This window comes from Heterodontus francisci, chromosome 36 (genome assembly GCF_036365525.1).
Source record: "Heterodontus francisci isolate sHetFra1 chromosome 36, sHetFra1.hap1, whole genome shotgun sequence".
Classification (NCBI taxonomy): domain Eukaryota; kingdom Metazoa; phylum Chordata; class Chondrichthyes; order Heterodontiformes; family Heterodontidae; genus Heterodontus; species Heterodontus francisci.
The window spans coordinates 4,461,260-4,485,298 of NC_090406.1; the positions used below are offsets into that span (position 1 = coordinate 4,461,260).

At 45.8% G+C, this 24,039-nt stretch overlaps 1 protein-coding gene across 1 annotated transcript in view; it reads left to right on the forward strand.

The window, feature by feature from the left end:
• Positions 1-22,068, forward strand: part of sugp1 (SURP and G patch domain containing 1) — a 33,904-nt gene extending 11,836 nt beyond the window's left edge. The window contains exons 5-14 of the mRNA XM_068015997.1: positions 1,211-1,334; positions 1,642-1,781; positions 8,641-8,764; positions 11,733-12,049; positions 13,626-13,732; positions 15,367-15,544; positions 16,387-16,493; positions 18,231-18,376; positions 20,028-20,157; positions 21,332-22,068. Of these exons, the coding sequence (XP_067872098.1) occupies positions 1,211-1,334; positions 1,642-1,781; positions 8,641-8,764; positions 11,733-12,049; positions 13,626-13,732; positions 15,367-15,544; positions 16,387-16,493; positions 18,231-18,376; positions 20,028-20,157; positions 21,332-21,358 (1,400 nt within the window). The 3' untranslated portion in view covers positions 21,359-22,068. The remainder of the gene's footprint in view (positions 1-1,210; positions 1,335-1,641; positions 1,782-8,640; positions 8,765-11,732; positions 12,050-13,625; positions 13,733-15,366; positions 15,545-16,386; positions 16,494-18,230; positions 18,377-20,027; positions 20,158-21,331) is intronic.
• The last annotated feature ends 1,971 nt before the right edge of the window (positions 22,069-24,039 follow it).

The window sequence follows — 24,039 nt, forward strand, 5'->3', positions numbered from 1 at the left end:
TTATGGAAAATAGGATTAGAAAATTTCCACAGTTTCAAAAAGAAAGGACTAAATCTAAGAATTGCTCCTACAGGTTAGAGTTTAATAATTCAAAGAAGAGCAGGGGAATCGTGTCCTGGGCCAACATATTTCCCTCAACCAACATCACTGAAACAGATAATCTCATTACTACATTGCTGTTTGTGGGAGCTTACTATGCAAATTAGCTGCTGTGTTTCCTACATTACAACAGGGACCACACTTCAGAAGTTTTCAATTGGCTGTAAGTACTTTGGGACATCCTGAGGTCGTGAAAGGCGCTATATAGATGCAGTGCCAAAGGGGACTTGGGAAAGTTTTAGTAGGTGTCATACACCAATGGAAATCCAATGCGAATTTATTTTGGATTGGATGCCTCCTGATGAACGACTAGATCAGGGAAGTACATTGATCCAGTCAATTGCCAGTGGAGCTAATAACAGGAAAGCAGCTTTGTAGTGCAAGGACAGACAGCTGCCTCCATGTGCTGGCGAAGCATCCCCCAAAAGTAAGGAGCAAGTAGGTTTCATTAGTTTTCTCCAGTTTTGTCTCCAACCCACGTGTGCTTCACCCCTCCCTCCTCCCCTTTCCTAACATCCTGACTCTTTGCTAGGGGTTCAGTCCCACAGATGCCCGCTGACATCTCAGTCAGGTGACATGTATGAGCTGGACAGTGAGTACCAGCAGACTGTTGGGCCATTAAGAGCATCACAGCCATGCGTGGTCCTTGCTCTGTGCACACATGCATTTCCCAATGTTGGTCGCTGTTGCTGATTGAAAGAGGAAGCTGTAGCTGATTTCTCTTTCCTATCCTAGATGTTCTGAGGCTATTTCTAACACCTCAACAACTACCTTGGCTAAGATCAGCTAACTGCATGGCCTGGGAATCAAACCTGAGACCTGTGGTTTGCATGAGTCTGTAACACAAGCTAAGTCATTGGAGAGCATTTCTTTGTGTATTGTGGGAGGGGAGGGGAGAAGAGAATACTTTGTATTCTCCATAAATTAACAAACCCAGTGGCAGCGTGGTGTGTTTTACATTATACATGTTCTCAATATTGGCTTCGTCAATCGTTTAACCCACCCTCTTCCTATATTCCTACTCTTACCCCCAACCATACTTGTAGACCTTGTTTGGCTGTTGACTATTGGGTGTGTAAGTTGAACTCAAGTACTGATAGCCTGCTTAAAGTTTCACCCCCAGAGGAGCCGGAAGTCCGGAGTGTTGCTGAGAAGCTGGCAAAATACGTAGCGGATGGGGGTCATGAGGTCGAAAAGCTCGCCATTCAGAACAACCGGGATAACCCTGCCTTCTCGTGAGTATCATCTGTCCTCTCCATCAGCCAATAATATAGCTCAAATAAAATGGATCCAGGATCTGCATTGGTGCCGGTGTTTACAGATCCTGTCCCCTGACTGCTCTCCAGACCTACCTAATGGTAGTACTGTCTGGGAAATGCAAACTGAGGGGTTTGATTTGTCTGGTCTGATGAACATGGGACAAATGGGTTGCGGGTGGATAAATCTCCTATAAGAAGCTTGTAGTCTATATTCTGTGTGACACTGTGGGGATCACATGCTGTAGAAAGGTGCTGAGCATCATTTCCATCTTTTGTTTTGCAGGTTTTTGTATGATCGCAACAGCCGAGCTTTTCTTTATTACAAGAAAAAGATGGCTGAAATCAAACGAGAGAAACTGTCTGGGCTGTCAGTGCCCAGACCACCTGTGCCAACCTCCACCTCCGCTTCTTCAGTGCCAAAAGGTAGGGGAATCGGAAGGGGGCAACCTCTGCATTTAAGAATTAACTTGAGCATAACAGTTTGAAACTGCACAAAGTACGGAGGGCAGGGTTGATGCCAGCATTGAGATTTCAAAGGGTTGTACCATTGACCTTTCAGCTCTAACGACATGGATTGAAATCCAGCCCAGGCAACTAATAATTCTTTCCCTCAATTGCAGAACATTGGTGTGCAAAATCAGCACAGTCTCAGGTGTGTGACAGCGCTGTGTGCACACTGACCGATGCATATCTTCAGAGATTGAACCCACCTTGGAAAACCACTCTCGGTAGAATCATAGTATAGATACAACACAGAAAGAGGCATTTAGCCCGTCATGTCCATGCCTGCTATCTGCAAGAGCAACTCAGCTAGTCCCACTCCCCTACCTTTTCCCTGTAGCCCTGCAAATTTTTCCTCTTCAGATAATTATCCTAGTCCCTTTTGAAAGCCATGATTGAATCTGCCTCCACCACACTCTCGGGAATTGCATTCCAGATCCTAAACACTCGCTACGTTTAAAAAAAAAGTTATTCCTCATGTCACCTTTGGTTCTTTTGTCATTCACCTTAAATCAGTGTCCTCTGGTTCTCAACGCTTCTGCCAATGGGGCCAGTTGCTCCCTATCTACTCTGCCTAGACCTCTCATGATCTTGAACGCCTCTTTCAAATCTCCTCTCAGCTGCTCTGCTCTTAAGGAGAACAGCCTCAGCTTCCCCAGTCTATTCTCGTAACTGAAGCCCCTCATCCTTGGAATCATTCTCACAAAACTTTTCTGCACCCTCTCTAATGTCTTCACATCCTTCCTAAGACTTGGTAGCTAGAATTCGACACAATACTCCAGTTGAGGCCAAACCAGTGTTTCGTGAAGGTTCCCCATAACTTAATTGTTTTTATACTCAGTGCCTCTATTTATAAAGCATAGGATCCCGTATGCCTTATTAACCACTTTCTCAACCTGTCCAGCCATCTTCAGCGACTTTTGCACATATACCCTCCAGGTCCCTCTGCTCCTGCACCCCCTTTAGAATTGTACCCTTTATTTTATATTGCCTCTCCTCATTCTTCCTACCAAAATGTATCCCTTCACATTTCTCTGCATTAAATTCCATCTGCCACGTGTCCGCCCATTCCACCAGCCTATTTATGTCCTCTTGAAGCAACGCGCCAAGGTTCCTTAGACAGCACCTTCCAAACCCGCGACCTCTACCACCTCGAAGGACAAGAGCAACAGATGCATGGGAACACCACCACCTGCAAGTTTCCGTCCAAGTCACACACCATCTTGACTTGGAACTATATCGCTGTTCCTTCACTGTCGCTGGGTCAAAATCCTGGAACTCCCTTCCTAACAGCACTCTGGGTGTACCTACCTCACATGGACTGCAGCGGTTCAAGAAGACAGCTCACCACCACCTTCTCAAGGGCAATTAGGGATGGGCAATAAATGCTGGCATAGCCAGTGACGCCCACATCCCATGAATGAATTTTTAAAAAGTCTATCACTATTCTCTCAGTTCACAACACTTCCAAGTTTTGTGTCATCTGGAAATTTTGAAATTGTGCTCTGTACACCCAAGACTATATCATTAATATAGATCAAGAAAAGCAGTGGTTCTTGTACCAACCCCTGGGAAACCCCACTGTATACCATTCTCTGGTCCGAAATACAACCTTTCACCACTACTCTGTTTGCTGTCACTCAGCCAACCTTGTAGCCATGCTGCCGCTGTCCCTTTTACTCCATGGGCTTTAACTTTGCTGACAAGCCTGTTATGTGGCACTTATCAAATGCCTTTTGGAAGTCCATGCACACCGCATCAATCACATTATCCTCATCAACCCTCTCTGTTACTTCATCAAAAATCTCAAGCAGGTTAGTTAAACACAATTTGCCCTTAACAAATCCATGCTGCTTTCCTTAATTAATCTACATTTTTCCAAGTAACAGTTAATTTTGTCACAGATTATCGTTTCTAAAAGCTTTCCCACCACCAAAGTTTGACTGGCCTGTAGTTCCTGGGCTTATCCTTACACTCTCTTTTTTTGATCAAGGGTGTAACATTTGCAATTTTCCAGTCCTCTGGCACCACCTCTGTATCTAAGGTGGATTGGAAGATTATGGCCAATGTCTCTACAATTTCTACCCTTACTTTCCTAAGCATCCTTGAATGCATCTGATCTGGTCCTGGTGACTGATCAACTTTTAAGTACAGCCAGCCTTTCTAATACCTCCTCTTTATCAGTTTTTAGCTCGTCATTTCTTAAGGGAAAATCATGTTTAACTAACTTGCTGGAGTTTTTTGAAGAGGTAACAGAGAGGGTTGATGGAGGCAATGCTGTTGATGTGGTGTACATGGACTTCCAAAAGGTGTTTGATACAGTGCCACACAATAGACTTGTGAGTAAAGTTATAGTTCATGGAATAAAAGGGACAGTAGCAACATGGGTACGGAATTGGCTGAGTGACAGAAAACAAAGAGTAGTGGTTAATGGATGTTTTCGGGCTGGAGGAAGGTTTGTAGTGGAGTTCCCTAGGGGTCCGTGTTGGCACCCTTGCTTTTCCTGATATATATTAATGACCCAGATCTTGGCGTAAAGGGCACTATTTCAAAGTTTGCAGATGATATGAAGCTTGGAAGCATTGTGAACTGTGAGGAGGATAGTGTAGAACTTCAAAAGGACATAGACAAGTTGGTGGAATGGGCGAACAAATGGCAGATGAAGTTCAATGCGGAGAAATGTGAAGTGATACATTTAGGTAGGAAGAGCATGGAGAGACAATATAAAATAAAAGGTACAATTCTAAAGGGGGTGCAGGAGCAGAGGGACCTGGGTGTATATGTGCATAAGTTATTGAAGGTGACGGGACAGGTTGAGAGAGTGGTTAATAAACATAAAGTGTCCTGTGCTTTATTAATAGAGGCATAGAGTACAAGAGCAAGGAAGTTATGTTGAACTTGTATAAGACACTAGTTCAGCCTCAACTGGAGTATTGTGTCCAGTTCTGGGCGCCGCACTTCAGGAAAGATGTGAAGGCATTAGGGTGCAGAAAAAATTCACGAAAATGGTTCCAGGGATTAGGAACTTCAGTTATGAAGATATATTGTAGAAATTGGGACTGTTTCCTTGGAGAAGAGAAGGCTGAGAGGTGATTTGATAGAGGTATTCAAAATCATGAGGGGTCTGGACAGAGTAGATAGAGAGAAACTGTTTTGACTTGTGAAAGGATCGAGAATGAGAGTGCTCAGATTTAAAATAATTGGTAAAAGAAGCAAAAGTGACAAGGGAAAAAGCCTTTTCACACAGTGAGTGTTTAAGGTCTGAGAATGTGGTAGAGGCAGGTTCAACTGAAGCATTCAAAAGGGAATTAGACTGTTATATGAAAAGGAAGAACGTGCAGGGTTACAGCGAGAAGGCAGGGAATGGCACTAGGAGAATTGCTCATTCGGAGAGCTGGTGAAGACATGATTGGCTGAATGGGAGCCTTCTGTGCCATAACAAAGCTGTGATCCAGTGTCTCAAGTACTTCCTCTTTCACTACCAGTTTGGCAGCATCTTCTTCCTTAGTAAAGACAGATGCAAAGTATTAATTTAGTACCTCTGCTGTGCCATCTGTCTCCATAAATCTTCTTTTGGTCTCTAATCAGTTCAACTCCTCCTTTTACCATCCTCTTGCTATTTATAAGCTATGGAAGACTTTTGAATTCCCTTTTATGTTAGCTACCAGTCTCTTCTCATGCTGTCTCTTTGCTTCTCTTATTTATTATTTTACTTCCCCTCTGAACTTTCTATATTCACCGTGGTTCTCACTTGTGTTAGCAATCTGACATCTATTATATGCACCCTTTTTCAGCTTTATCTTGCTACCTACCTCTTTGGTCATCCAGGGAGCTCTGGCTTTGTTTGTCCTATCTTTCCTCCTCATGGGAATGTAATTCAGCTGTACCCAAACTATCTCCTCTAAAGGTTGCCCATTGTTTTGTTACAGTTTTGCCTGTCAATCTTTGATTCTAATTTACCTGGGCCAGATTCATTCTCACCCTATTTAAATTGGCCCTCCCCCAATTAATTATTTTTATGCTGGGTTGCTCCTTCTCCTTTTCCACAGCTAACCTAAACCTTATGATACTATGATCACTGGTCCCTAAATGTTCCCCTACTGACACCTGATCCATCTCATTCTCCAGAACCATATCCAGCAATGCCTCCTTCCCCATTGGATCAGAAGCATACTGCTCTAGAAAATTCTCCTGAACACACTTCAGAAACTCTTCCCTCTCTCTGGCCTTTACACTGTTGCTATTCCAGTTTATATCAGGATAATTAAAGTCCCTCATTATAACAAATCTATCATTTTTGCACCTCTCTATAATTTCCTTGCAAATTTCTTCCTCTCTACCTTTCCCACTAGTTGGTGGCCTATTTCATCATGGATATATAGGCATGGGTTTTGCTGGGGAAGCTCTGCACTGCCTCCATGCACTATACTGTCTGGAGGACCAGACTGATGCTGGCTCTAGGATTTCAGAATGGTGTAATGTTGTGTAAATTTTTGTGATGTCCATTGAACTGTGAAAATGTATAGATTCCCCCCCCACCCCCAACATGCACGCATCCACGTATGCACACACACCCTCCAAACGCCACTCGCATGCGTGCATGTGCACACACACAACGTGTCTCTATTTGTGCATTTGTTACTTTGATAGTTGCAGAAACTTCCTTTCTGGAACAGGGAACACCATGCAGGCTAAATCAGATCAATGCATCTTTTTTTTCCTTTTATTCTGTACTTGAATCATTGAATTGTACAGAAGGAGGCCATTCAGTCCAGCATGTCTGTGTCGGCTCTTTGGTAGAGCCAATTAATCCCACTCTCCCTACACTTTCCCCAAAGCCCTGTAAATTTTTCCCCTTCAAGTATTTATCCAATTCTATTTTGAATGTTCTTATTGAATCTGCTTCCACTGCCCTTTCAGGCACCACATTCCAGATCATAACTCGCTGCAGTAAAAAAAAGTTTCCTCTGGTTCTTCTGCCAATCACCTTAAATCTGTGTCCGCTGGCTTCTGCCACTGGAAACAGTTTCTCCTCATAATTTTGAGCACCTCTAGTAAATATTTTCTTAACCTTCCCTGCTCTAAGTAGAACAATTCCAGCTTCTCCAGTCTCTACATAACTAAAGTTCATCATCTCTGGAAACATTGTAGTAAATCTCCTCTGCACCCTTGCCAAGGTCTTGACATCCTTCCTAAAGTGTGGTGCTCAGCATTGGGCACAATACTCCCACTGAAGCATAATCAGTTATTTATAAAAATTTAGCATAACTTCCTTGCTTTTGTATTCTATAGAATCATAGATTAGCACAGCACAGAAGGGTACCATTTGGCCCATCAATTGTCTATGCATCTATTTATACAGGCAATGATCCTGTATGCTTTTTTAACAGCTTTCTTAACGTGTCCTGCCGCCTTCAAAGATTCTGTTCTTTCTTGGTGTTTTCACTAACGTTTCTAATCTGTTGGTACCAAGGTACTTCCAGAGAAGTCCCACTTAACAAAGGAGTAGGAGGAGGCCATTCAACCCTGCAGTCCTGTTCCATCATTCAATTAGATCATTGCTGATCTGCATCTTAATGCCATTTACCCACCTTTGCTCCATATCCCTTAATAACCTTTACCCAACAAAAATCTACTGATCTCAGTCTCAAATTTAGGTTGACCCATAGCCTTATAGGGGAGACAGTTCCAGATTCCCCCTACTCTTTGTGTGACCACGTGCTTCCTGATTTTGCTCCTGAATGGCCGAGCTCTAATTTTAAGATCATGCCTTGTTCTGGATTCCCCCAGCAGAGGAAATAGTTTATCTGCATCTATCATCTTGAATCCCTTTATCATTTTAAAGACCTCGATTAGATCACCCTCTCAACTATCTAAATTAAGGGAATACAAATCAAATTTATCCACAAAATCAGAAAACCAGTTGACTTACTGGTAACTAGTGCCACTATATGTTTTGACCTGATTACATTTGTAATTAGAACTTTAAAAAAAGCTTTGTCATTTAGTTAATTAGATCACTTATGAGCATTCAGATACAGGCTAATGAGGTTTGAGGATGTGACACTAACAGTGACACTAACAGTGACTCATAGTTTAGAGTTAGTGGTGGGGAGGTAAATGGAAGGGACACAGGACAGATGGTGCATCACTGGGAGAAGGTTTTGAAGTATTCTTATTGCTCTCCTTTTGTTATTTTCTCCTGTTAATATAAAATCTACGAAGAAAAATCAGCCAATTGGTCCAAGAGGTCTGTGCCGGTGCTTCTGCTCTTCACCCGCCTCCTCCCACTCCTTTTCATCTCACCCAACCAGCATTTCCTATTCCTTTCTCCCTCGTGCTTATTTATCTTCTTGTTAAATGCACCTAACCTATTTGCCTCAGCCACTCCCTGTGGTAGCAAATTCCACTGTTTGGGTAGAGATCTTTCTCCTGGATTCTCTATTGGATTTATCAGTGAATATTGCCTGTCACATTGTTTGTTGGAGAGGAGGAATTGAGTATGTAGCCATACATAGAGTGCTCTCAGTGAATTAATTTTTTGGAACACTGTCTACAGAGTCCTGGGCTGAAAGTCTGATGAACAACACGTTAAATTGCAGAAGATTGAGAGCTAGGTTTAGTTATGTGGGGCACTTGTCTCCATTAAACCACTTGTGAGTGTGATTTAACCGATGCTCTCCCTGTATCCTGCTCTTACCCATCCAATCTTGTAGACCTTGTTTGGCTGTTGACTGTTGGGTGTGTGAGTTGAACTCAAGTACTGATAGCCTGCTTAAAGTTTCACCCCCAGAGGACCCGGAGGTTCGGAGTGTGATTGAGAAGCTGGCAAAGTTTGTGGCTGACGGGGGTCCAGATGTGGAAGAGATGGCCGTTCGGGACAATCGAGATAATCCGGCCTTCTGGTAAGCACTGTTTTATCATGCTGCCCTGTTTGTAAGCTTTGTAGCCATTTAAGGAAGAAAAAAATGGAAACTTGCATTTCTGTATCACCTTTCATGACTTTGGGACATTCTGAAGTGCTTTACAGCCAATGAAGTACTTTTGAAGTGTAGTCACTGTTGGAATTAGGATATGAGCATAAGAAATAAGAGCAGGAACAGGCTATTCAGCCCCTCCAGTCTGCTCCATCATTCAATATTGTGGCTGATCTTCCACCTTAATTCCACTTTCCTGCCCTATCCCATATTCCTCGATTCCCCTAGCATCCAAAAAGTTATCAATCTCAGTCTTGAATATACTCAACGACTGACAGAGCATTCACAGAGCATCTTCTCGGGTGTTGAGAATTGCAATGATACACAACCCTCTGAGTGAAGAAATTTTTCCTCCTCTTAGTCCGAAATGACTGACCCCTTAATCCTGAGACTATGACCCCACAGTTCTAGACTCCCTAACCAGAGGAAACAGCCTCTCAGGATCTACCCTATCAAACTTCTAAGAATTTTATATGTTTCAATGAGATCATTTCTAATTCTTCTAAGAAAATATAGGCTTATTCTACTCAATGTAGGAAAACGTCAGCCAATTTGTGCGCAGCAAGGTCCCACAAATATGATTGGGATAAATGATCTGTTTTAGTGATGTTGGTATGAGGGATAAATATTATCCAGGACGTCAAAGAGGACACCCTGCTCTTTGAAATAGCGCAAGTGATTTTTTTTTTATGCCCACCTGAGAGGGCAGCCGAGGCCTTGGTTTAATATCTCATCTGAAAGACGGCACATCTGATAATGGTGGGCTCCCTGAGTACTGCATTGGGAGTGTCAGCCGGATTTTGGCTGAAGTCTCTGGGGTGGGATTTGACCCCACAGTCTTCTGACTCTAAGGTAAGAGTGCTACCCACTGAGCCATATTTGATGCTTACCTCATTGCACCCTCCTCACTCACAGTTCTGACTTGCCTTTTGAATTAAGCTGTGTCCTTTATTTATTCGGATAGTCCCAGGTTCCATTACTGGTGTGAATTGAGTTAGCTGAAGCAAGCTGGGTCTGTGCCTGGCAGTATGGTTGGATCAGTGCCGCCATGGAATAGGCAAGGAAGAACCCATCCAAGTACATGTGCTGGTGTTGAGGTGTGCAGTATCGTGATTGTGATTCCCTCTGCAGTTCAACAGGCTGCTGACCTTTTCTGTCTAAACTCAGGCATGACCACTGATATGCTGTAGCAGATGATGACAGTGGCCATGAAACCACACCTCATCAGAAGCCATCACTTTCAGGAGAGGAGGGGAGATCATGATGGGGGAAGGTTGTGGGGATGGGATTTGTAATGATATAATCTATCACTTTTTTTTGTGGATGAGTTTAAGACACTAGGCATCTAAACTAAACTGTGATGTGGAGTTCATTACTTGGAAGAAAGTGGAGATGCTTGGTACTGAAACAGATGAACAGGGGGTTTGATGTTGTTAATTGAAGCTGCACTTATTGGAACTGGTAATGGGAGCTTTTGATTTCAGCACAGGAGGAAAGATCCTCACAGAATGGGATCCAGAAATGCACTGTGCTGAAGTACCACACACAGGTTAGGTTTACCAGTAACCATGGTGTAGAGAAAGGGGGAGGACAGGGGTTGCTGCTGTACCTGTCCTGTGGAACATCTTCTCATTGGTTACCTCTCGCTTATTCCCATTTACCACTCACTCTTGCGACAGTCATGTGTAAGGAGCCTCAACATGTTTTCCTCATCCGGTGTACTGATGATAGGAACATGGAAATTGCTGGACATAAAAACACCCAGGTCCATTTAATTCATATTCTACCATCCTGGTAGTCGCATGATACAAAAATAATGGAGTTGTTGCCTAATTCTAGTCATCAGTCTCTATCAATAGTCTAAAACAGAATGCAGACATGAAGCGAGGAAATCCCCGTTGGCAGTAAGCTTGGGGAACCACCTGTTCCCATAAACCACTAATCCCCTTGCACAGCTTGGATATCTGTGACCAATCCATTTCAAATGTTTGCAACTTTTAAACTTTTCTGTGGTGTTGGCCTTGTACGTCCCTATTTCTGTAACCTCTAGACCTACAGATCTGGAACTCTGCGTTCCTCCAATTCTGACCTCTTGAGCATTTTCAATTTTATTTGCTCTACCATTGGTGTCTCTGTCCTCCTTTTAACACTCTCCTTAAAACCTACCTCTTTGACCAAGCTTTTGATCATCTGTCCTAGTATCTCCTCTTGTGGCTTTGTGCCAGATATTGCTTGTTAACCATTCCCGTAAAGCATCTTGGAATGTTTTAGTATGTTAAAGGTGCTATATAAATGCAAGTTGTTATTGTACTGGCTGGTTTGCGAGCCTTACATTAGGAAGGATGTCAAGATGAGGGTGTAGAAGAGCTTCTCCAGACTGGTGCTGGGCGAGATGTTTCGTTATGAGGAGAAACTAGCGAACAAAGAAGGTAAGGAGATCTGGTGGAGGTGCTCAAAATTGAGTGGTTTTGATAAGGTAACACTGACAAGCTATTTCCACAGGTTGATTAATCAGTAAACCAGAGGGCATATAGTTAAGATAGTTGCCAAAACGATATCAGGGACTTGAGGAGAATTATTTTTCTTTTTCTAGCTGGTATATGAGAGGCCCTACCAGCAGCAGTGATGGAAGCAGAATCCGTAATAGCTTTTAGCACAGGCATGATGGGCCAAAGGGCCTCCTGCTGTGCTATATCATTCTATGAAAATATTTGGAAAAGAAAATTTTAAAGGCTGTGGGGAAAGGGCAGAGGACTGTGTGGATAGCTCTTTCAGAGAATGGGCATTAACACATTGAGCTAAATGACCTCCTTCCATCTATGTTGTTAAACTCTGTGAATCTCAGCATGCTGTTCTCCAGTACAGAAGCACCTGACACTTCTCTTCCTCTTCGTAGGTTTCTCTATGACCAGAATAGCGATGGGTATCGATACTACAGGGACACAGTTGAAGTCTTCTGTAAAGTCAAGAACATCGCACAGAAGGCCGTCCAAGCCAGCTTGTCAGCGATGTCCTCTCCCGCCACGCAGAAACGGAAGAGTTCTCCTGAGCCCGTTTCTAGCGACTCGCCCTCAGAGCCTGCGTTAACACCAGCATCTTCATCTTCCTCTTCCCTTAAAAAGAAAAAGAAGAGCCGGTGGGGCCCAGAGGATGACAAGATTGAACTTCCTCCTCCTGAATTGGCTTATTCAATGCAAATGCCCTGCTTAACAAGTAAGTTCTGTGAATATGGAAATTATCTCGCCGCTCCCATGGCACAGGAAGTCGGGGTAACAACAGGAGTTAGGTGGAACTTGGAGTCATAGAGTAAGTTGTCAACGAGGGCAGACATTATAAATGGGTACAGGGAGGAAGTGGATGTGTTCCTGGTGGGAGAAGTTGGGTTTGAAGAATTTGGGGAGAAGATGGGTAGGTGGAGTCGATATGTGAGGAAAGGGATGGGTTTGTTGGGCCAAATGGCCTTTTCCTATTGTTAAAAATTCTTACTGGTGGTTGTGGTATTTTGAGGTTCAACCCCTATCCACACTGATGCTATGGTACAAAAGGAACATGGCCTCCTGTGCAGAATGGTAGATATCCTCTGAATGCAGGAATTTCATCCTTTTTTCAAGCTATGGTTGTTGGAGCCTGAACAGGTTCATCCCACATCCTGCTACCGCACCCCCCCCCCCCCCCCCCAACTACCCCGTCCCAATTGTTTTTTTTTTATTCATTTGTGGGATGTGGGCATCACTGGCTAGGCCAGCATTTATTGCCCATCCCTAATTGCCCTTGAACTGAGTGGTTTGCTAGGCCATTTCTGAGGGCATTTTTAAGAGTCTGGTTGCTGTGGGTCTGGAGTCGCATGTAGGTCAGACTAGGTAAGGACGGCAGATTTCCTACCCTAGTAGTGAACTGATGGGTTTTTACAACAATCAACAATGGTTTCATGGTCACCACTAGACTTAACTTTTTTAATTCCAGATTTATTAATTGAATTCAAGTTTCACCATCCGCCCTGGTGGGATTTGAATCCATGTCCCCCAAGCATTAGCTTGGGCTCTGGATTACTAGTCTAGCGACATTACCACTACGCCACCACCTCCCCTCGATTTATACCAGGTACGCTTTCTTGCATTCTGTGTTAGTGGCATATCACTGTATGATTGATGGTTAGCCTGTCACTTTAGGCAGAGGCCATGGTTTCACACAGGGATCATAGTCAGCAATACTGCGAGACTGAGCACCACTGGGAGTTGGACCTGGCCCCAATAATTTATATATCATCTTTAATGTAATAAAACATCCCAAGTTGCTTGCAATGCCCCACACAGTGACTGTCGATTGCAAATTCCCAGGTTCATGCTCGTCATTTCCCACGCAGCAAAGAAATATGGGACCAAAGATACCAGAAACCTCTGGATTAGTACTCGAAAGGGAGATATTTGCAGAGCTGTGGGCAAAGAGCAGGGACAATGAGACTAATCCTTCAAAGAGCCGGCACAGACACAAAGGGCTGAATGGCTTCCTTCTGTGCTGTCTGATTCTGTGACCCTTTCACTCGCTGTGTGGAAACCGGATCGCCCTGCTCCTGAGCTACATTTCCCTAGCCTTCCTTTTCTGGTGGGAGAGGGCAGCAGTGGTGAATCCCAGCCTGGGCAATATGCTGTATGAATGCAGGCCCAGAGTCATGTGGAGCCAATGAAGGGGTGCACAGGCTCCCGGGATCTTAATACAAATGCCACTGTATTAATCATGCTAAAGTTATGCCTGTGTGTGTGTGTGTGTGTGTGTGTGTGTGTGATTGCAGCTCAGGAGTTAAAGGGGCTCGGCTATCAGAAAGGCAAGCCGGTCGGATTGGTGGGAGTCACCGAGCTCAGTGACGCACAGAAGAAACAGTTGAAGGAACAGCAAGAGGTAAACCCCAGCAAGATGATCATTAATGGCAGGGTGTGGCCGGGGGAGTGCAACCCTGCAGTGTTGCAGGACACTGGCATTTCTGCAGCAGCAGGGGTGGGAGGCTGCATATTTCTGGGCACTATTACTCTGTCCTGCAGCATTGTCAGCAGAAGGCAGTCACCTTTGGTTAAATACTCCTGTGTACCAGGATGCTGAATCTCATCACTTTACTCACTCCTGCCTCATTAATGCTTTAAAGAACTGTAGTCTCCTTTTAAAATGTGCCTGTTTCATAGCAAACTTTCCAAAGCTGACCCAAAAGTGAAGCTTTTATTAATTCATTCACAGGATGAATAGGGCGGCACAGTGGCCCAGTGGTTAGCACCGCAGCCTCACAGCTCCAGGGACCCAGGTTCAGTTCTGGGTACTGCCTGTGTGGAGTTTGCAAGTTCTCCCTGTGTCTGCGTGGGTTTCCTCCGGGTGCTCCGGTTTCCTCCCACCGCCAAAAGACTTGCAGGTGATAGGTAAATTGGCTGTTATAAATTGCCCCTAGTGTAGGTAGTTGGTAGGGCTTATGGGGTTACTGTAGGGTTAGTATAAAAATGGGTGGTTGTTGGTCGGCACAGACTCGGTGGGCCGAAGGGCCTGTTTCAGTGCTGTATCTCTAAATAAATAAAAAAATTTAAAAAAAAAATAAAAATGAGGGCGTCACTGGCGGGCCAGCATTTATTGTCCATCCCTAATTGTCCTTGAAATGCTACCAATTTAAGAGTAGAGAAACTGCACTGGAGGTTGTGGGGTGCATTGCTTAGAGAGGGCGAAGGGTGTGCAGTTGTATTTCCACAGAGAGAAAGACAATCACCGGGCTAGCACACTTGGGAGAAATACAAGATACAGATATTGGGTAGTGATAATTAGCTAGAGAGAGGAAACAGATATTGAGAGATACTGGGGAAGAGCAGACAGGGAGAGAGAGAAAAACACAGATACCAGGCAATAATAGTTAGAGAGAGAGAGCGAGAGAGAGGAACCAGGCATAGATGCAGAGGGGAACAACAGATACTGGGTCTGGCACATACACAGAGAGAGAGAGAGTGACATTAGGCAGTGATAGCTACAGGGAGGAGAACCAAGCAGCACTATTTGCAGAGGGGCAGAAACCAGGCAGGATCACTTACAAAGAGAGACTGAGGGACTGTGTAGCAGTATCACCAGAATAAGGAAGCTGCCCAGTAGAGTTTAGAGAGAGCTGGAGAGGGATTAGGTAGGGCTATTTACAGAGAGAGCAAGTGGGAGCTGTACAGGGGCATTAACAGAGAGGAACCAAACAGGAACACATAGAGGTTACCATTTAAGTAGAGGAATATTGGGCAGGTTGTACAAGAGCATTTATGGATGTCGATGAGGCAGTGCATATACAGAGGGAGGGGCTGGTGATGGTGTTGTAGAGGAAGCAAGCGGCTGGATAGAAATGTTTCTAGAGTGCTGGGGTATGTATTGGAGGATATAAGACTGAGTTGAAGCATCCCAGAGAGGCAGTGAGATGGGGGAAGGGAAGGGGGTTGTGGGGGCTGTAGGGAAGGGGCAAGGGAGCTGAAGCAATCTCTGGGCATTTGGCAGGATGACTGAAGTGACTTCTGGGTGGTTTGCAGATGCAGCAAATGTACAATATGATCATGAAGCACAAGCAAGCCATGCAGGAGATGCAGATGATGTGGGAGAAAGCCATTCAGGATCACAGGCATGAGTACGACAGCGACGAGGAGATCGACGGTGATGCTGGCACCTGGGAACATCGCCTGCGGCACATGGAGATGGAGAAGACCAGAGGTAAACACTGAGTCGTGGCAATCTGCAGCGTTCAAAGGTAAACGTGGAGTCTCAGCAGTCTGTAGAGGTCAGAGGTAAATGCAGGGTCGTGGCAGTCTGCAGTAGTTCAGGTGTAAGTGGATCATAAAGGGTTTAATCAGCAGGGCTGGACCATCGCGGGTGATGTCAAGATTTGCTGGTGATCTGAGCTTATGCGAAAGATGGCACTTCAAACTTCATTGGCTGTGAAGTGCTTTGGGAGGTCATCAGATTGTGAATGCAAGTTTTTTTTTCTTCCTTTCAACTAAGCTGTAATTGCCTTCAAGGACCCTGACAGTATCATTGGGGGAAACGGTTAAACACTGTATTGGGGCTGAATTCTTTCTTGTTTGAGAATCCCTGCGCATGTTCTGTTTTGTCTTAAGGGGCTTGACAAGGTAGATTCTGAGAGGCTGTTTCCCCTGGCTGGTGTCTAGTACTAGGGGTCACTTTCTCATAATGGGGGTTGACCACTTAGGACTGAAATGAGAAATTCCTTCACTACAAGGTTGTGAATCTTTGGAATTCTCTACCCCAGACAGCTGTGGATGCTCAGTGGTTGAATATATTCAAGAAAGAGATCGATAGATTTTTGGATACTATCAAGGGATATGGGGATAGTACGGGAAAGTAGAGTTGAGGTAGAAGGTCAGCCATGATTTTATTGAATAGCGGAGCAAGCTCGAGGGGCCGAAAAGCCAACTCCTGTTTCTGTTTCTTAATGACTTATGTTATGTCCCGGTCACTGGGAAGAGCACAGCATTAATAGTAGTTCACACAGCTAGTTGCCTATATTCCATCATATTTGTGCTGTTCTTTGGTAGAGTGGGCAGAACAACTGACCGAAATGGGTCGAGGGAAACACTTCATCGGAGATTTCCTACCCCCTGATGAACTGGACAAATTCATGGAGACATTCAAAGCTCTAAAGGCAAGTTAGCTTATTGAGAAATAATTCTTAAAGTGGATTTTGGCTATTGCTACTGTTAGTAACTCTTCTGTATCTTTATCAGGGCAAGTACTGCACAGGATAGATACAGAATAAACCTCCCACCTCCCTTTACACTGCCCCATCAAACAGTCCCAGGACAGGTACAGTATGGGTTAGGTACAGAGCAAAGCTCCCTCTACACTGTCTCCATCAAACACTCCCAGGGCAGATACAGTTTGTTAGGTACAGAGCAAAGCTCCCTTTACACTGTCCCCATCAAACAGTCCCAGGACAGGTACAGCACGGGATAGATACAAAGCAAAGCTCCCTCTACACTGTCCCCATCAAACACTACCAGGACAGGTACAGCACGGGGGTTAGATACAGAGTAAAGCTCCCTCTACACTGTCCCCATCAAACACTCCCAGGACAGGTACAGCACGGGGGTTAGATACAGAGAAAAAAAAAACGGGATAGATACAGAGCAAAGCTCCCTTTACACTGTCCCATCAAACACTCCCAGGACAGGTACAGTATGGGCTAGGTACAGAGCAAAGCTCCCTCTACACTGTCCCAACAAGTCTGCTTCAGGTCGAATCCCAAAGAGTTCCTCCACTGCATTGGATGTGACATTTTCTTGACCACATCAGCCCTCTTGGTGTTCTGACAGTGAGATTTAGGTCCAAATTAGGAGCTTTGTGTGCTGTAGACTTATATCCACCAGGAACTGGGTTGCGACTTGCCCAACTCATTTCATGCTGCACTGTTACAAACAGTAGACAGAGGAGACGATCATTGCTATATTTTCCCAATTCCATCTTGATTCATTCAAGCTACCCTTAATCGGGGAGCCAGGCTTTTATCTCGATCAAATATGTTGGTATGGACTGGATTCTTGCGTGTAGTTATAAGAGCGAGTTTTGTGAGGTCCCGCACAGCCAGCAGTGCCTTTATTGTTGCTCGTGCATGCCAGAAAATCATGGGCTTCACACCTATGATAATTTGTGTAAGATACCACTGGCATATGTGTCATCACAAAATTTACAACAGGAGCAATTTGCATTTATATAGCGTCTTTAATGTAGTAAAAACATCCCCAGGTATTTCACAGGAGTGTAATCAGACAACAATTGACACTGAGGCACATAAGGAGATATTAGAACAGGTGACCAAAAGCTTGGTCCAAAGGTTTTGGTGTTGACGAGCATCTTGGGGGAGAAGAGAGAGTTGGGAGGTTTACAGAGGGAATTCCAGTGTTTTGTGACTAGATAGGTAATGATTGGCTGCCAATCAATGTTCCTTCTAAGCTGCGCAGCTGTGTTACAACCCAAAAGTTCCCGCACAGGCTGCACACAAGTTGGCCCCTTTTAAGTTACTGCATGTGTGCAGCTATATACAAAAAAAATGTAAATGGCCCAGGCACGTAAACGAATCAGCTGGCCACTACAAAATAAAATTAAAGGGTGCGAATGTTGCTGCAAATTGTGGATTAATGAAAATAATTTGATGCACAAGAGGCCAGAATTGGCGAAGTGCAGAGATCGCGGAGGGTTGTAAGGCTGGAGGAGTCTAGGCCATTTTGAACCCCAAGGATAAGAATTTTAAAAGTGAGGTGTTGCTGGACCGGGAACTGATGTAGTTTAGCGGGTGCAGAGGTGAGGTGCATGTACGCACACTTACCCTCTTATCATTTTGTGTGTGTGACTGCTTCAATGCTGTCTTGTCTGTCCCCCACAGGAAGGCAGAGAGCCCGATTACTCTGACTACAAGGATTTCAAAATTACTGTGGAGAACATTGGTTACCAGATGCTGATGAAAATGGGCTGGAAAGAGGGCGATGGATTGGGCTCGGAGGGACAAGGCATCAAAGCTCCTGTCCCGAGGTATGGAACGAGTGGTGGGCCACCGAGGCTCTGATCTATAAATTAAACCCATATTGTGTTGCCTAAGCTGGGAGAAAGGGAAGCTTTACAATGCATTCACACCCATTCTCTGAAGAGCATTCCTTGTAAGTGTGTTAGAAGTGCCAGTGGTCTAAGTTTTTAAAGAGAGGAAAGCAGGTAGTTATTTTGCCTGCCTGCAAAGTGGCTAATTTGTACTGGGGTACTGGTTCTGCAGTTGCTGGAAGCCCCTCCTGTATCTTGTTCAAGATGCCAATCTTGGTATGTGACAACTTGGATAAGTATCAGTTGGCAGTTTGAAAGTGAGAGCATCACAGCCGACCCCAATCCTGCCCCCACAACTGTCCCAACGCCCAGAATGCCCACATGTTGATAATTTTTCAGCAGGGGAGTTAAATGAGTGATTAGCAATCAAACTAATCAAGGTTGGTTTCTATTCCTTGGGTAGCAGCTGCTGCTGCTTGTGTTTTAATAATTTTGAAATTTATCCCCGAGTCCAAGAATATTTGTCTCAGTTTTATTCCAGGGCTTAAGAGCATATAAAAAAAATGCAGGTTCAGCACGTGTAGGACCACAAGGCAGGATTCCTCCAGCTGCACCTTTTGAACGATAGCTCATGCTCAGATAACCCTTGAACATGTGGGTTGTGATTTTCCATTTTTGCATTCACCTGCTCCACTATTTTCTATTTTTAAATTGAATGGATGTAAAATCCCAGGCTGATGAATGCTTCAGTGGGAAACCCCAGCTGTGGTGTCTAAAGGCTGGTCGAATGCCTTCCACAAGTGGTAGAAACCATGTTGAATTTCTGTATGGTTTTCCCTTACCCTACCATTTTAACTTATTTTTGTTATTTTAGTTTTGTAAATATAATTTTTTGTGTCAGCCATTCTTTTCTCATTGGGTCTTGAACCTTTCTAAGTGCAGGCCCTTAATGTTCCCCCATAGAGTTAGGCTTTGCTCCAATTTTTAATTGGGGCGCAGGTGTGGTGTTGGGCAGAGCTGGCCTGAGGAAGCTGCTCAGTTGGCCGTGCCAGCATAGCAGACCGTTCAATTCTCCATTCTCGTTTTACTTTTCCAAATTGGACACCCATCTGAAGCTAGTGGGAATGATGCAGTGGCCCACAGATTGGAGCGAGAAATTGCATAGCAACAGGCCACTGCTTGAGTTATGTTACATTTTCAACACCATAAAGGTTATTCCTTGCGGTGTCTGGCAGGGGGAATCTCCTACACTTGCCAGTCCTCTGGGTCCCTGTGCTTATTGAATCACAATCTAATTCCAGATTGGAACATTTGTGTAAAGAGGAAAAATTCTCCTTATCGCTCCTCTTATTCTTTTGCCAATTATCTTGAATCTGTGCCCTCTGGTTACCAACGCCACTGCCCCCCCCCCCCCCCCCCCCCCACCCCCCCAATCACTGGAAACAGTTTCTCCATATTTACTCTTGTCAAAACCCCAACAATTTTAATATTAAAGCTCCCTTTCACTGTGTCTGCTCTAAGGCAATCAATTCCAGCTTCTCTAGCCTCTCCACATAACTGAAGTACCTCATCACTTATACCAGGGAGAAAGATATTGAAGCACTATCTAGATACAAGTCTTTTGGTGATTGTTTTTTCACCTGCGCAGAGGCACCACGGCAGTGGATGGAGCTGGATTTGGTGTCGATCGCCCAGCAGAGCTGAGTAAGGATGATGATGAATATGAGGCATTCCGCAAGCGGATGATGCTGGCTTACAGATTCAGGCCCAACCCGCTGGTAGGTGATCACACACATGAGGAGCAGGGAAAGAGCGAAGGGCTGTGGCCACGCTCATTGTTGGGCACTCTGTATGCGACACTCCAACTTTATGGAACTTATTCAGATTATCTGAGAACCTCCTCCATAAAGACCTTGAACTCTGGATTTCGTATCTTAAATTTGAAACTAAAAAGTGCTGCATTTCTGTTGGAGGACAGAACTGGCTCGAGAGGCTGAATGGCCTGCACCTGTTCCCGTGTCCTAATCGGATGGGACATATGGCGTGCTGTATTTGAGGAGAGACAGTGACGTAGTGATAACGTCACTGAAATAGTAATCCAGAGGCCCAGGCTAATGCCCTGGGGTCACGGGTTCAAATCCCACCACGGCAGCTGGTGGGATTTAAAATCAGTTAATAAAATCTGGAATTGAAAGCTAGTGTCAGTAATGATGCTGTGAACTATCATCAATTGTTGTAAAAACGCATCTGATTCACTCATGTCCTTTAGGGAAGGAAATCTGCCCTACATTTGAATCCAGACCCACAGCATTGTCGTTGACTCTTAACTGACTGAAATGGCTTAGCAAGCCATTCAGTTGTGAAGAGCAATTAGGGATGTGCAACAAATCCTGGCCTTGTTAGCGACGCCCACATCCCATGAAAAGAATAGAAAAAAAAATTATTCTGTGATTCTTTGTGTGACTAGGAGATGATGGTGTTCGCACTGCATTGTTGCCCTTTTCCATCTCGGTGGGAGAGTGACAGGGGAAGCAGTGCTGTTGAACTGTGGTGAGTTGCTGCAGTGAGTCACATAGTTCACAGTGTAGCCATGGTGCATGGGTGATGGAGGAGGTAGATATTGAGTCCAGAGGCAGTGGTGCCAATCGAGTGGAATGCTCTGTCTTGTCCTGCCCTGTTAACAGCGACTGCACTTGTCCAGGTGAGTGAGTATCCCATCCCATGCTGCCTTGAGCATTTTCCAGATTATTTTTTCCCCTTTATTGTCCCTGGGTTTCCCCTCCTTTTTTGCCTCTTCCAAGAGATTATTTGACTGAGGTGGCGGAGTTGGGTTAGGCCGTGTCCAGTCATGCTGCAGGCATCCTAGTGTGTGGACCAGGCTTGCTGGACCATATGGTCTTTTCCTGCCTGTCATCTCTGAATGGAGTAACATTGGACTTTGCTTTGTTTCAGAATAACCCGAGGAGGCCTTATTACTGAATCCCACACTTGCACACAGAGCTGCAAAGAGACTTTACCATTCAATCTTTGGCTGTGATGTTTAGTTTGGTTCTTCGATGGTGCAGCGATCAGATGACTGTGCTTGAAAGGGATGAACTCAAGGATTGGATTTCCCTGATAAACAGTGCTGGAATTTTCTGTACTGCTGCTATTGGGCCACATTCCTTCCAATTCCCTTTCTGGACTCTAAAAGCACCCCTTTCCCTTGCCACACAGGAATGAGGACAGTGCAAAGAAAAGGAAGTCCCAAAATGATGAGTTTTTTGAATGCTTTGTTCTGTTCCTAATTGATGGAAATCGTGCTGAATCTCACAGTAAGAGCTGGAAGTGTTAGAACGATGAGAGTCCTGGTACAGTGAGGATGCAGTCCAGTCCCCTCTTCCCCACCTACCCACTCTGTGGAGATTCGGGTGCAAGAGGAGACTGCAGTGCGTTTCACTCTGCTCTCATGTATCTTAGCCCAGTGGATGAGGAAGGAATTCTTCGCCGTCCCTGTGTAGCTGCTTTAAACAGTCAGAGAGAACCTTGAAGTGTTACTGAGGCCCCAACATCTGGCAGGTGAAATCTCAACCATTTTGGACATCTCTGATAGTTGCTCAGTAACTTTTTAATCTCTCATTGAAGGTCATTCAAACATTTTCTTGCAAAATGTAGGAACTGCTGCATGTTTGTGCTTAAATAAATTTTATCATTATAAACATCACATGTGTCTTGCATTTTTAAGGGTGGCTTTTTTTTTGCATTTTCTCCAGTGGGCACGTTGCAACTGAGTCTCAGAGGCGAGAAAGTCTCAGGTTTGATTCCTGGACCATGTTGGGTGAGCTGATTTCTGATGCGCAGTGGTAGAGAGACTGGACAATTAGACACCCAATTCTAAATATGGCCCAACCTATTCCTGAAACTTGCTTATCCCTGCAGAACAGTAAAACATTCACTGGTTATTGAACCTTAGGGACAACACAGATGAGATGAATCCCGCCGAGAGGGGTGGGGGTGGAGGGCAGTGATGGTGGCGTAGAGGTAATGTCACTATTCTAATCATCCAGAGGTCCAGGCTAATGTCCGGGGGACGCAGGTTCAAATCACCCCACAACAGCTGCTTTTTTTAAGGCGGAGGTAGATAGATTCTTGTTAGGGAAGGGAATCAAAGGTTATCGGGGTAGATGGGAGTGAGGAATTCGAGACACACATAGATCAGCCATGATCTTATTGAATGGCAGAGCAGGCTAGAGGGCCGAATGGCCTACTTCCGCTCCTAATTCGTATGGTCGTAATATAAGAAACAGGCAGGAGTAGACCATTCGGCCCCTCAGGCCTGATTCGCCGTTCAATGTGATCATTGGTGGCTTTCTACATCAATTCTACTTTCCCCATATCCCTTGACTCCCTGAGACCGAATATCTGTCTATCTCAGTTTTGAATTTATTCAGCGAAGGAGCAACCCTAACCCTCTGGGGTAGAGAATGCCGAGGATTCACAACCCTCTGAATGAAGGAATTCGAGCATAGCCACCCGACCCGAACCCTACGACGTGTCGGGTCGGGGCGCTCTTCCGGGTTCAGGAGAGCGGGGCGGGGCTGGGGTGTTCCCGGGTGTTGTGTTCCCGGGGGAGGGGGTTGTGTTTCTGGGTGCTGTGTTACCGGGGCATAGGGTGTGTTCCCGGGGGCGGCGGTGTATTCCCAGGTGTTGTGTTTCTGGGGGGAGGGGGGGTGTTCCCGGGTGTTGTGTTCCCGGGGCATGGGGTGTGTTCCCGGGGGAGGGGGTGTGTTACCGGGTGTTGTGTTTCTGGGGGAAGGGGTGTGTTCCCGGGGGAGGCGGGGGGGGGGGGGGGGTGGGATGTTCCCGGGTGTTGTGTTCCCGGGGCATGGGGTGTGTTCCCGGGGGAGGGGGTGTGTTCCCGGGTGTTGTGTTTCTGGGGGCATGGGGTGTGTTCCCGGGGCATGGGGTGTGTTCCCGGGGGAGGGGGTGTGTTCCCGGGTGTTGTGTTTCTGGGGGAAGGGGTGTGTTCCCGGGTGTTGTGTTCGCGGGGGGGGGATGTTCCCGGGTGTTGTGTTTCTGGGGGAAGGGGTGTGTTCCCGGGGGAGGGGGTGTGTTCCCGGGTGTTGTGTTCCCGGGGCATGGGGTGTGTTCCCGGGGGAGGGGGTGTGTTCCCGGGTGTTGTGTTTCTGGGGGAAGGGGTGTGTTCCCGGGGGAGGGGGTGTGTTCCCGGGGCATGGGGTGTGTTCCCGGGGGAGGGGGTGTGTTCCCGGGTGTTGTGTTTCTGGGGGAAGGGGTGTGTTCCCGGGTGTTGTGTTCGCGGGGGGGGGATGTTCCCGGGTGTTGTGTTTATGGGGGAAGGGGTGTGTTCCCGGGGGAGGGGGTGTGTTCCCGGGTGTTGTGTTCCCGGGGAATGGGGTGTGTTCCCGGGGGAGGGGGTGTGTTCCCGGGTGTTGTGTTTCTGGGGGAAGGGGTGTGTTCCCAGGGGGAGGGGTGTGTTCGCGGGGGGGGGGGATGTTCCCGGGTGTTGTGTTTCTGGGGGAAGGGGTGTGTTCCCGGGGGAGGGGGTGTGTTCCCGGGTGTTGTGTTCCCGGGGGAGGGGGTGTGTTCCCGGGGCATGGGGTGTGTTCCCGGGGGAGGGGGTGTGTTCCCGGGTGTTGTGTTTCTGGGGGAAGGGGTGTGTT